The sequence below is a fragment of the Psammomys obesus genome, unplaced genomic scaffold (assembly GCF_907164565.1).
Source record: "Psammomys obesus unplaced genomic scaffold, mPsaObe1.curated_primary_1811, whole genome shotgun sequence".
Classification (NCBI taxonomy): domain Eukaryota; kingdom Metazoa; phylum Chordata; class Mammalia; order Rodentia; family Muridae; genus Psammomys; species Psammomys obesus.
Window position 1 is genome coordinate 11867149 of NW_026596034.1, and position 14048 is coordinate 11881196.

At 43.0% G+C, this 14048-nt stretch overlaps 1 protein-coding gene across 1 annotated transcript; it reads left to right on the forward strand.

The window, feature by feature from the left end:
• The first annotated feature begins 141 nt into the window (after positions 1-141).
• On the forward strand, positions 142-11202 carry Gins3 (GINS complex subunit 3). Its single transcript, XM_055621239.1, has 3 exons — positions 142-339; positions 4584-4817; positions 9887-11202. Exons 1-3 carry the CDS (start codon positions 154-156, stop codon positions 10115-10117), a joined length of 651 nt encoding a protein of 216 aa, XP_055477214.1. The 5' UTR covers positions 142-153; the 3' UTR covers positions 10118-11202.
• Positions 11203-14048: the final 2846 nt, after the last annotated feature.

The following is a 14048-nucleotide window of genomic DNA, read 5'->3' on the forward strand; positions in this document are numbered from 1 at the left end:
GACCTCATCGATTGCTTCTGCCTGGGGCAGCCTCAGGCCCGCCGGGATCGTCTCGTCGGGTCTGGCGAGCTAGGCGCGGGAAAGCGAGTTTGAAGCCGGCGGGTTCGCCGAGGTGGCGCGGCCTCCCCCACCCTGACGGCGCTGCGGGCTGCCATGTCGGAGGCTTACTTCCCGGTGGAGTCGGGCGCCCTTGGGCCCGAGGAGAACTTCCTGTCCTTGGACGACCTCCTGATGTCCCAGGAGAAGCTGCCGGTGCGCGTCGAGACCCCCCTGCCGCGCCTGGGCGCCTTCTTCCTGGAGCGGGGCGCGGGCGCCGAGCCGGACCACGCGCTCCCGCAGGTGAGGCGAGCCCGGGGGAGGCCTCGGGGGGCGCGGGGAGCCGCACTTATTCCCGAAACTTTCCGAAGCCATCGGCTTCCCGAACGCCGAAGGACCGGCTCCAGCTGAGCACCTCGGGGTCTTAGTTCTGTTCGTGGCTTCCGTCAGACTGACTTGAGGTTTGTAAGTCGGGGAACTGCCAGTTGTCGTGGCATTCTTCAGAATTCTAGCAGTGTCTGCAGCCTGTTTCCGAGGACCGAAACGGGGTAGGGGTGGGGAACATTTTTATCCTGTCACTTAGGTAACTTAACCTGAGCCAGGGTATGTTCATGCTGGTTTAACCAACTCAGCCCTCTGTAGAAGGCTGCTCATACAGTTTTCAGTGTTCGGAATGAATATGGCAACTGCAGTTCCGTGCATTAAACCCTTTGCCCTCCCATAAACCTAAAAAGCCAGGGTCCTTCAGTATGTGATGAACTGGGATTCGAACCTAGGGCCCTATGGATTCAACTAGGAGTTTGTCCCAAGACCCATAACTTGTTATGGTTACTTTCATTTCCTGTTAACACTTAAGTTTTATTTAGAAAGGGTGTCTGTATGATGTTTCTTTTTAGGTACTTTTTCTCAAAACACCAAATTTTGAGAATCAGTAGTACCAAAAGATTTCCAACAACAACAAAATAGTAGGCGCATTTTTGCTTCCTGGGCCGCTTTTCAGCTTCACAGAGCAGTGAGTCTTCAAAATCGACCTGCGTGGTTTTGAAGACTATTCCAGTGCTGGGGGTGGAACCTGGTGCTTTGCACATGCTAGACAAGCTTGCAGCCACTGAGCTCTATACCTCAGAGTCAGACTTCTTGACTTTGGAAAGTGTTGGCTTTATTGACTCCCCGTTATCTTCATAAGAATTTATTCTTTCTAAAATTTATTTCATTTATTTATTTTCCGAGACAGGGTTTCTCTGTATAGCTCTGGCTGTCCTGGAGTTTGTTTTGTAGACCAAACTGGCCTCAGTGATTCACCTGCCTCTGCCTCCCTAGTGCTGGGATTAAAGGACTGTGCCACCACCACCTGCCTAGGATTTAGTTTTTATACACTGCTGAACTTAGAGATGCCCAGGCTTGGCTCTTATTTTTTTTTTTTTTTAGTTTACCTCATGTCCTTTTTCTAGTCCAGCATTTTAAAAAAGAATAAAAAAGTAATAACATTTAGTAGTCATGTTTCCCTGGGTTTTTCTTGTCTGTTGTCAGGTTTTTTGTTTGTTTCTAATGACAGTTTTCTGAGTATTATTCCTCAAGGGAGGTATGTTTGGTATTTTACTCATGATCAGACTGGTTTGTTGGTTTGAGGGAGATCCCAGGGGTCAACTTGCATTTTTACTACATCATATCCACTTAGTGTAGTTGACCCTATTGTAGATTCTGATCACCAGACTGAGGTAGGATTTTTCAGGTTTGCCATACTGTTTGGAAGTTATTACAGACAACCACTCTGAAGGAGTAAGAGTGTCTTGCTCTACTTCCTGAGGGATAAAGTGTCTACATAAAGTATTTGGAATTCCTCTGCAGCAAAGAATTAGGTTTGAAGATTTCTATCTCAGATATAAAATTTCATAATTTTCCTGTTGATTTTGATATATGCTTTGAACTCTGCACTGCCACCACCTACAGAATGCTGGGATTACACATATGTGCCCCTACACCTGCCTAAAGGCAGAGTGAGTGGGGCCTGGAGACCAGTTCTGTAACACTACTTAAGAGGCTGAGGCAGGAACTGCAAGTCCACAGCCTGCGTGGGCTACCGAGGGCTACAAAGTAAGTTTGTGGTGTCTCAAAATAAAAAGTAGAGGGCTTGGGGATGTAGCTCAGGGCTAGTGTTTGTCTCAAGTGCTACACAAAAACCAAATGACCTTACCACCACCTGTTTCTTAAGTTGTTGTATTGTTCAGTTCTGGAATTTTCCATTTGATATTTTTAATTTACATTGAAGTCAGTGCCTAATTACTCTGCTACTTGGTTGCAAATACTGGGCTTCCTCCCTTCTTTCTCCTATCTTGGCCACTCACGCCCTGGCTTGGCGACCTTGCTCTGAGTGTTTGTTTCCAGCCCTGGAAAGTTTATTGACTGATCTACCACTCTACCCCTAAAAATTGCCTGTTGTAGGTGACTATTAATCTTTACTATTGGTTTATGTTTTACTAATGCAGCTGTTAGTCCTAAACAGCTGTATGGCCAAATCACACAGAGCAATGATTTATTTAATTAACCTAGAACACAATGCTATGCAATTGTTGTTCCATCTTAAACTTCCAAGCCCTCATAGTTTCATACCATTTAGATTTCCTACATCATACTTGCTTTTAGTGAAATTTTAGGTCCAGTCCATCTCTCCACGTCATTCTAAAATCTCTCTTCCAGCTCTGCTCTCCCAGCTCTCTCCTGCCTGTCTCCTCCTCTGCCTCCCACCTTCCTCTCCTCTGGCTCCTCCCTCTCTTCCTGCTTCCTTTCCATTGCTCAACATTGTGGCTTGTTGTTTATTTTGGCATGTTTACACAAAGTTGAGACAGGTGATGCTTAGAATAAGTATCACAATTCAATGTCCAGATTGAAACCAGAGAGTGGGGGAGAGAAATCAGCATTTGAATGAACAAGGGTAAGGTGTATACATTCCAAAAGAACATTATACCAACAATTGCCCCTCCCTCTACAGCAGTTCTCCCTTATGAGATGGAAGTTTTAATCTAGCTATTTTTGCATTAAAAAAAAGATTCATTTTCATTATGTGTATGCCTATATGTCTGTGCACATCAGTACAAGGTGCCTATACAGGTTAGAGGCGTCAGAGCCCTCTGGAGCTGGAGGTAGAGGCAGTTGTGAGCTGCCCAGTATGTAAGAGTGCTAAGTGCTCTTAACTTCAGAACCATCTTTCTAGCCCTTTTATGCTTCTTTTTAATTTCTGGTCCATCATGTCATCTCATTTGTCATGTTGTTTTCCATTTCTTTTTGAAAACAGGACATTCTGCCATCTCTGAACCCATGATGTGGTTTGGGAAAGGGAATGCCACCTGACTTGAAACTGACTCCATTTTACTCTATTCTACCAGCATCCAGATCGGTACTTAGCGTATAGTAGACCCCCAGCAAGTGCTTATGTACCATAGATGGAGAATATTCAAAGAATGTAAAAAAGATATATTCATTTGCTTTTGAGAACCACCCTTCTGTTTTTGTTCTTTGTCATGTTTTTGTTGTTAGGATGATCTATTTTCTGTCTTGATAGCTTAAATCCTCAGCCCAGGCTGATCTCATAGAAACTGAGAGTAGGACAGTGATGCTAGAGGCTGGGAGAGTGGGGCAGGATTAGCAGGTATTTCCTTGTAGTTAGACTTAAGGAGTTCTGGTGTGCTGCTCAATAATAGAGTGACTATAGCTTATAATGAGGCACTTGCTGTTTGAAAAACTGAAGAAAGGATTTTTGAATGTTTTCACCTTAAAAAAATGATGTTTGAGGAGATGGGTGGTTAAAACTTCACTTAAACATTATACAAATCAGCTTCTATAGTACCCCATACACATACCATTTATCATACCAATTAAGAATATAACCCTGTTTTGAAAAACAAAGGGGGAAAAATAAGTAAATACGGGTCTGGAGATGTGGCCGAGTGGGTCAAGTTCTTGCGCGTTAGCCTGAGGATCTGAGTCTGGCTCCCAGAACCCACATAAAAAGCCAGGCATGACTGTGTCTCTAACTCCAGCAGGGGAAGGGCTAGGGCTGACTGTTGTGTCACCAGAGCCCACTGACCAACTAGTTTACCTAGGCTGAAACAGCAAGTGCTGGTTCAAGAGAGCTCTCCCAAAACTAAGAAGTATCTGAGGAAGACATTGGAACATGAGCCGCTGGCCTCTCCACACACACCATGTTCACCAGGTAACAGTGTATGCTCTCCCCAACCTCCCCCTTAAAACATGACGAAGAACAAAAACAGAAGGGGAGGTTCTCAAAAGTAAATGAATATAATTTTTTATATAATTCTTTGAATGGTCTCCATCTATGCTACATAAGCACTTGCTGGGGGTCTGCTATAGGCTAAGTACCAATCTGGATGCTGGTAGAACTAATCTGTGGTTCATTTCTTTGGCTAACTGCACAGTCACTTCCCCAGTAGAAGAGGCAGTATTTCCCAGATAATATTCATTTCCATTTTTTCCCCACATATACTGACTTTGCCTTTTGTATTTCAATTTCATGTTCTTGTCTGGTGCAGGGTACAAAACTTGAGCTCCCCTTGTGGCTGGCTAAAGGACTCTTTGACAACAAGCGGCGCATCCTTTCAGTGGAACTTCCCAAGATTTATCAGGAAGGATGGAGGACTGTGTTCAGTGCAGATGCTAATGTTGTGGACCTCCACAAAATGGGGCCTCATTTCTATGGGTTTGGCTCCCAACTCCTGCATTTTGACAGTCCAGAGAGTGCAGATATATCCCAGTCTCTGCTGCAGGTAAGTAGTGTGAAGTATCAGGCTCTTCATATCTTGGGAGCCAGGGCTGGCAGCTCCCAGATGTTAGTTTCACCCCATGTCAGGTTCTCTAAAGGTGGGGCGGAGTGAATAATGGGGGCTGAGCGCTGAAGAGCTGGCTCAGTGGTTAGGAATACATACTGCTCTTCCTGAGAACCCAGGTTCAGTTTCCAGTGCCCATGTCAAGTGGAAGCCACCTGTAAATCCAACTTCAGGATGTCTGACACCCTTTTCTGGTCTCCATAGACACCTGTGGACACAGGCATACATACATAAAAATAAATCTTAAAACAGTGTTAAGGCATTAAAAATTTCTTAAGGTTATACTTTAGTTACAACTTTTCTCCCTCTATACCCTGCCATATGTCCTTCCCGACTCTCTTTCAAATTCATTCTTTTTTTTCCCCCTAATTGTTATTGTATGCATATACTTATATACATCTGTATTTCTAAATATAACTTACTCAGTCCATATAATGTTACTTGAATATATGTTGTCGGGGCTGAGTGTTTCAAAAAAGGAAAAAGTACTCGTGAGCTCTCAGAACAATAAAGAGCTTTTAGTTGGAGAAGAAAAAAACAATTAAGGGGATTTATTAGATTGGCTTACATGATATTGTCTTTGTAGTCCAACAATGGAAGGCTCACACAAAAGAGATTAAGAATCCAGTAGTTGCTCAGACAAGACTGGATGTCTAGTCCTAATTTAGTACTGAAGACCTCGTGGATTTTTGGAGAGCTGCTGGCTAAAGAATGCCACCCCAACAGGATAGGTGAACTTGCCAGCAGGAGTGAGGGCAAACTGGAAAGGAATTTTCTTCTTCCCTGTTTTTATCTGACCTGCCATCATAAGGTACTGCCTTTATTTAGAGTGGGTCCTCCCATTTTAAATGAAGACAATCCTTCAGGAGTGCCTAGCAGCTTGGAATGACTCCTTATCCGATCAGGCTGACAACTGAGATTAGCCATCACACTTAGGGAAGTGTGTGATCCATAAACTTGGCTTGTTGGTATTCTGGGGTGATCTGCGTTTATATTGTGTCTTCCGGGTTTTTTTTTTATTGAGCCAGGGATATAGATCAGTGGTCCAGCGCCTGCTTGCTATATGTGAAGCCATGAGTCAAGCCCTAGCATCACAGAATAAAACCCATAAAGGTTTACATATTAGATCCTGGAAGAGTGAAAGGGGGAACTAAGGGTGGATGTGATCAAAATACATTGTTTACATGTGTGGAATGATCAAGGACAAATAAAAGATACTGTATTTTAAAAAGAAAAACAGTTAATCCAACTGTTGTCAGTCACCTGACCAGGAGTCTATCCCAAAGGAAAGCTTGTTCACCTGAAGACATGCTGGGGTGGGGGAGGGGAATAATAAGTTAATGTATACATCTTTCCCAGATGCTTCTCCCATGGTAGATCTTTTTCTTTTGGCTACTGGCCAAAAAGCCTAAGCATGTTTTTCCTAGGGTCTCTCACTCTTTTTCTGAAGTCCTCTCCACCTTCTGCTGTACAGCTCCTTGCCAACTTCCATTGCAAAAGGCATGGCTATCTCTCTCCTCTCCATCTTGCTTCCTTAGGCATCTGCCAGGATCTACAGCTTGCCTTCCCTGCTGTTTTTCTCTCACACTTTAGTAGAAATGTCCCCTGGCTTCAAAACAAAGTCTTATGTAGTATTTAATACTTGTATACATTGTATAATGTTTATGTCAGGTTAAACGTATGTATCTCTTCAATATTCGTGTGTGTGTGTGTGTGTATGTGGCATGTTTATGTGTGTGCTCATGTTAAATGTGTGAGTGCTGGTGCATTCTTGCCACAGCACACGTGTAGTGGTCAGAAGACAGCTTTGGTGACAATCCTCACCTTTCAAGGTCTCTGTTCTGCTGTTCACTATTGAGAATGCCAGTCTGATTAGTCAGTGAGCTTCTAGGAATCTCTCGTCTTCACTTCACATCTTACCATAGAAGCCGTGAGATGATAGATGCGCAGTACTGTGCCCGGCTTTTACGTGGGTTCTAGGAGTTCAGACTCAGGCCCTCATGTTTGCATGGCAAGTTCTTTGCCCACTGAACCACATCCCAGCCCCTTAAGTTTTTTGGTTTTTGGTTTTTTTTGGTTTTTGTTTTTTTTTCACGGCAAAAAAAAAAATTCAAAAATTTTTTAGCATCTTGAAATGTACAGCTCATTATAACTTTGTATGTTAGGACTCCAGAAGTTCTTGTTCTTATCTGAATCATTTTAAAAATATGTGACCTGCCTGCTCCTCCTTGTATTTATTACTTCCTAAGAATTGGAACCATCAGGAAATTGAAGAAAAGAGACAAAGGTGATGGTAGCTTCTAGGTGATGGGCACATTGTTAAACTGTTCTGGCTCAGTTGCTGGTCTGGACTGGAGCTCCTTTTGGAAATACTTGAATTATTTGTTTGTTTAGCGCCCCTTCTTCTGGAGTTAATCTGTGATTTACTAAAGCTGTATGGCCTGTCTTAGCATCAATTGTTCACCTTTATGACGTGTAACAATAACATCAAAATCACAGTTACAGTAACAAGATGTAGTGCATGTCAGTTAATATTAGATAAACAGTACTTTTCTGTTGTGTTAAAACCCCATGACCAGATCTTCTTATAGAAGAGTTTCTTTTGGGCTTACTGTTCCAGAGGGATAACAGCCGATCATGGCAGCAAACAGCCATCATGGTTACTGGAGCAGGAAACTAAAAACTCACATCGTTTACAGTAAGCACAAAGCAGAGAGTACTGGGAATGGCATAAGGCTTTGAAATTTCAAAGCGCCCTCCCACTGACATAATTCCTCCAGCAAGTTTGCATCTTCTAGACCTCCTGCAAACTAGACCAACTGTGTACTAAGTTTTCAAATACATTAGCCCTTAGGAGACATTCTCATTCAGACCACTGCAAGCTGTAACTAAATAGATATATAAAACAATCTTATACAACGTTATCATCCTTTATGGTGTATTAAAATTTAACTTCTTTTTATTTTAATAACAAAAAATGATCTTTTGTGTCTCTTGAACAATAATAACTAAAAGACTTTAATTCCTCTTTTTTAGTTTTATAAGAACTGTTGGCTCAAGGGCTGGAGAAGATGCCTTATAGATTAAGAAAGCCTCTTCTTGTAGAGGCCTTGAGTTAGGCTCACAGCAGCCACATTGGGTGGATCTCAGTAGCCTGTAACTCCAGCTCCAGGGGACCCAGGGCCTTCCTCTGTCCTTCATAGGCACCTCAGCAACACAGTGAGAACCTGTCTTAAAAAAAGAAAAAACTTGGGGCTAGTGGGTATGATGGTGCACACCTTTAGCCCAGTAGTCAGGAGGCAGATGGCTCGCTGTATGAGTTCAAGGCCAGCATGGTCTACCCAGTTAGATCAAGTATAAAAAATAACAACAAAACTTTGGGTTTAGAGGGATAGCTCTGCAGTTAAGAGCACTGGCTACTACTCTTCCAGAGGACCTAGGTTTGATTCCCAACACCCATATAGCGGCTCATAGCCCTCTGTAATTCTAGGTTCAGGGAGATCCAATACTGTATTATGGCCCCCACAGGAAAGTGGTACACAGACATACATGCAGGCCACACACTCATACACATAAAGAAAAAAAATTGACTCTTATTCCGCAGCTGCCTGATATCACAAAATTTAAAAAAAGAAAATATTGCTATCCATTCAGTAAAAAAAGCTCATACACAGACTACAGACCAGAAAATTGAACTCAAGTTCATGAAACTCTAGAATAGAAAGCTAAAAAAGAGGAACACATGTTTGTTTTAGTAAGACTTGGACTTTGAATTTCTGTTTGTTTCAGAGGGGTTTTCTCAGTTACTCAGGACGGCCTATAACTTGCTCTATGTTCTAGGCTGGCCTGTGCTTCGGATCCTCAGCCCCCTCAGTATCAGGGATTACATTCTGTGCCAATAGGCCTGACTCACAGGACTTGTTCTTGAATTAAAGTTTTCTTTTCTTTTTTTAAACATGAATTGTGTGTTTTCTTTCCCCATCACTGCTTGTAAGTGTTTTAGAGTTGCTTCTAGATTAAATGATTTAGCTGTGAGATAAGAAAAAACTGGAATAGGGGCTTGTGATTTTTGCTCAGAGCCCAATGGAAAAATGATTTTATATATCTCCACCCTGCTCTTAGACTGAAAAAAAACAGAAACCAAATTCAGTTAAATCCAAGCCCCATCTGGTTGAAAGCTATTGGTTATAATTCCTGTAGCCATTGTTGCCAATAACAACAATGGGAAATGCTTTTCCAGAGGCCTATTATATGGCAGCCTCTTGCTGTGTGTTTTACTTTTGTTACTTCACTGATTTTTATAACAATCCACTGAATTTCCATAACAACCTATTTTACTATAAGAGAAAGAAAGGCTTTCTTTAGTAGAGGATTCTCAAGCCTTCTCAGTGAGCCCTGAGACCAGATTCTTTGGAGCTGTCTAAATGTTCCAGTATAGGGGCTGGACAGAAGTCTCAATGGTTAAGAGCACACACGGCTCTTTCAGAGGACCCAAGTTCAGTTCCCCATACCCACTTCTGTTGGCTCAAAACTACCTGTAACTCCAGCAAGCAACATGAGGGCACATGCGTTCACATCCACATACACATTTGGAATAATTTTTTAAAATAACAATAATGCCAGGTTGTGGTGGTGCATACTTTTAATCCCAGCACTTGGGAGGCGGAGACAGGTGATTCTTTAAGTTCCAGGCCAGCTGAGGCTACCTAGTGAGACCCTGTCCAAATAACTAAGTAAGCAAATACACAAACCTTTAAATGTTGCATAAACAGTACGTCTAAGGGCCAGCAAGGCTTCAGAGGTAAAGCACTGGCAGCCGAGCCTGATGACCTGTGTTAGGTGGGAGAAAGGACTCTCCCACAAGTTGTCTTCTAACCTCTGCACACACACGTGGTGTTACGGAGTGTGCCCTCTGCCTCCCCCAGAAGGTGGATTAACAAAGGGTTTCAGTGGGTCCAGCTTTTATGGGATGTGAAATTGGCCCTGATTCTCGAATTACTCTTCTTCAGACTTTTATTGGACGGTTCCGCCGCATCATGGACTCCTCCCAGAATTCTTACAATGAAGACACTTCAGCATTGTTAGCCAGGTTAGATGAGACAGAGAGGGGCTTATTTCAAATAGGGCAGAAAGGCCTGAATGACTTTCAGAGTTGGGAAAAGGGTCAAGCTTCTCAGATCACAGCTTCCAGCCTTGTTCAGAATTACAAGAAGAGAAAGTTCACGAATATGGAAGACTGAAATCAGAACAGAACTGCAACATGTGGATTTAACTCTGTGTCCTTGATAAGACCTAGTTAACTTCACAGGAGACCTAGTGTGTGCTGCTTCCGGGCTTTAGCCTTCAGCAGCCTCAAAGCTTGGACTATCTGGGGGCAGTTGTGGATGCCCTTGACCCTGTTGGTCTTTCTGGACTGTAGCACTGGCCATTCTCACAGCATAGGTCTTTTGGCCCAGGAATGCAGCTGAAGAGAGGCCAGAGTGCATCTGAAATAAGAGTCACAGACACATATATTCAAGTTGGAGCTGGGATTCCTCAGGTGTCTGGTCTGTTGGCTGCAAAGTGGGTCATCTCTGCCCGTTCACAACTTTCTCTTAAGCTTATATGCCTTGTCTTCCTCATGGTTGGACAAAGGACAGCAACCTCACCATGCTGCCTGCCTGCTGAGACTTACCCCAATTTCTAAAACAGGAAATTGAAAGAAAAAGAGAAAGTCAGATGAAAGGAGATGACCTGGAGCTTTTGTGCCCTGTAATCACATTCCTTCATTCTACCCAGAGGGGCCATGTACTTGTGTTTATCAGTGGTCTTTAGAGCATGGGCACACTCCATCTAGAAAAGCTGTCAGGGACGTGTTGGGAATTGCAAAGTAGCTAGCTATTAAAGGGTGTTTATCAGGTTGTAAAGAGCCCTAGCTTTAAAACAAACAAACAAACAAAAAACAGCCTGGCAAGTGTTAGTAGAAAAGATGTCTTTACATTTGCCCAGGAAATACTGCAACATTAATGCAAATAGGACCCCTGACCACCTACTGGGAATCTGTTTAAACTTGCACCAAACTGAGAGGGACAGGTTTTCCAGACCCTAAGCTGAGTAAAAAACCTGATTTCCTAGGGCCTTTTGGATCGTGGACAATCTCTCCACACCACTGGTCACCCTTGGCATCTTAAGAGTTACTGGAAAATAACTTCATTGTAATTATGGAGAGATTTAGGTGTCCAGGTGACAGATATTGTAATAAAAACTGAAAATAACAGACATGCATTTAAATGCATATCTTAGCATGAAATTGTTTTTTATCAGTTGACTTTCATTCTAAATAAATGATGGGCTTTGTATTTTATACCTGTTGTGTCTGGTTGTTAGGCTTCCGGGAATCAGCAAGCCAAGCACGGGTTCTTTGATTGTATCCGACTATAATGCTCAAACCTGTGTTTCAGCAACTACACTTCTGTTTGTACCATGTGCCTGAACACCTAGAACATGCAGTGGGCGTGTGCTGTGCCCTAGGAAGATGACACCTGATTTCACAGGTGGCTTTGTTTTTATAGATAATACCAAACTGTTGACATTTTCTACAACAAAACAAAAAACATGAAACATTTCCTCAGGGGCACATATACAGAATTTATTTTAAATGTGTGGGTTTTGAGCTGGTTTTTCGTTATATATGTCCTTCTAGTCTGTCAGGGTGTTCCTTTTCCTGGAAACCACCCCTCCCCAGTTCAGGTTTTTAAGTAACTTTAGTGTATTCAAAAAGTTGGGGGTTCCTGCCCCCCCAAAAAAAATTTAGTAAATTGCTTCATTAAAGTGCTTTTAAAATTCAGAGAGTGAATGTGTGCCTTTTCCCCTTAAGGGCTCTCTTTTTTAAGTAACTGACCATAATTACTGACAAAAGATTTCACTCCTCAGGGTTTCCCCAGGGACACACTGGGCTGTAAGAAGAGTCGGGCAAGGCTGTCTCTGTTCTTTCTGCTGTCCCTGACCTCTCAATTTTGGACATTTCCATGCTTAGCCCTGCGAGCTGATGACTCCCACATCATCAGCTGAGCTCCAGCTCAGCTCTTGCCCTCCAGTCCTAGATGTGTACCCAGCTACCTGCTTAGTGTCTACTGGAGCATGTGACAGATTGGATCGGATCGTAGTCAAGACAGAGTTCCTAGTCCATCCTTTTGGCCTTTTTCATCTCTATTGATGACTGCTTATCTTGTTGCTCAGGGTAAAAACAAACAAACAAGTTCGTGTATTTGGCCTTTCCTCTCGTGCTTCAACTCTCATAGGCATACCTTTAAGTAACTGACCACCTGTTCTACTGACAATGCTGTCACCTAACTCCCTCCCCACATTCACCCTCCACCTTCAGACTGTTCTCACCATACTCTGATGGTCTGGTCCAAACATCAGATCTATCAACATCTTCCCATCTGAGTGGAAAAGGGCACCCCCTCATCCTAGCACTATTTTTTTAAAACACACACAAACACCTTCTTTAAGCCCACTGACCCAATAATGGCCTTTCTTACTGCTTTTATAGCAGGAATAATCTGTTCCTTTATTTTTGTAATCAAATCAACCATTTTATTGTCAGTTACATGCTTTGTAGAAAAGTGTGGAGACCGGCTCAGGGCTGTGAAAAAGGACAGGGTTTGTACACGTTGCTCTATTTACAGGCGGTTGTGGGCGCCCCCTTCAGGCGCAGCAGCTGACTTGTCTGAAGCCTCTTTGCAGATGCAGCCCTGGGAGCACTTCGCACAGCCTACGGAGGAGCAGGAGCTTTTCTTGCAGGAGGTGCATTTGCAGGAGCAGCATACATCTGTGACAGGAACAGTTGGGGTCCATGGCTAATGGAGGCAGTGGTTGAAGATCTATGAGAGACTGGAGGTGTTGGAGAGCCATGAGTAGGCGTAAAGCCTGTTCCTTATTTTACATAAAGATTCCACGTTCTCCCTAAGAATGCTGAGCCTCTCACAGGTACTCATTTCCCATTAGCACCACTGAAGCAACAGACCGCTGTGTATGAAGTAGTCACACAGGAATATGAGATGTTAAACATCTCCAAAAGCTCATGTAGCTCATGCCTAGCAGTCAGGAGGCCTGGGTTCAGTCCTTAGTACTATTAAAAGAAAGTATATGGGATTTCTTGTTCTGTCACCATCCTTGAAGGAATCTCAAGATAGCTCTTTATCAGTATTCTTGAAACAGTGCTGGGTCATGCCAAGATGGACCTTGGCAAAGAAAAGTGGAAACCTTACCTGTGTTTCTGAAAGTGGGTGTGCTTGTGTTGAAGGGGAAACTAGGTACTTCAAGGGTCTTGTAGAACAAAATGTAGACCATGTGGATATGAGATGACGGTAAAGGTGCTTGTTGCCCAGCCTGACAGCTTGAGTCCAATCCCCAGGATGCAATTGGTGGAAGGAGGGAACACGCTCTTTTAGATTGCTCTCTGACCTCACATGCACCAAAGTCCGTGTGTGTGTTTACACACAAGCTATATTTTAAATTTTTAAAGATGAAATAAATTATGCTGTATCATAATTTCAACATTTGTTAACTACTAAAGGTTAGCTTTTTAACAGAGTACATGTACAGTTTTCTAAACAGTGGTTAAATGGGACTGGAGAGATAGCTCAGTCAGTAAGTGCTTGCCTTGCAAATATGACGACCTTAGTTTGATCTCCAGAAGCCATATGAAAACACTGGGCATGGTGGCTGTACACTTAGAGCCCTGGGAAGGCTGAGTAGGCAGATCCTTGGCCTCACCCAGCACATAGCCTTGCCTGCTTTGCAAGCTACAAGCCAGTGAGAGACTCCAAAAAGGTGGACGGTATCTGAGGAATGACACTAGCATTTATCCCGTAGTTTTCATACTTATGCGCACCTACACACACATACCCATATACACATGAATACTCAAGCATACACATAGAAAAATAATAAAATTCTCTAGACGAGCAGTTTTCAACATGTGGATTGGCCCTTTGGGAGGTCAAATGATTTTTTTCACAGAATTCGCATACCAGATATTACATTATGATTTATAACAGCAAAATCACAGTTAAGAAGCAGCAATGAAGTAATTTTATGGTTGGGAGAGGTCACCCCAACATGAGGAACTGTATTAAAGGTTCACAGCATTAGGAAGGTTGAGAATCACTGCTCTAAACCTAAGGA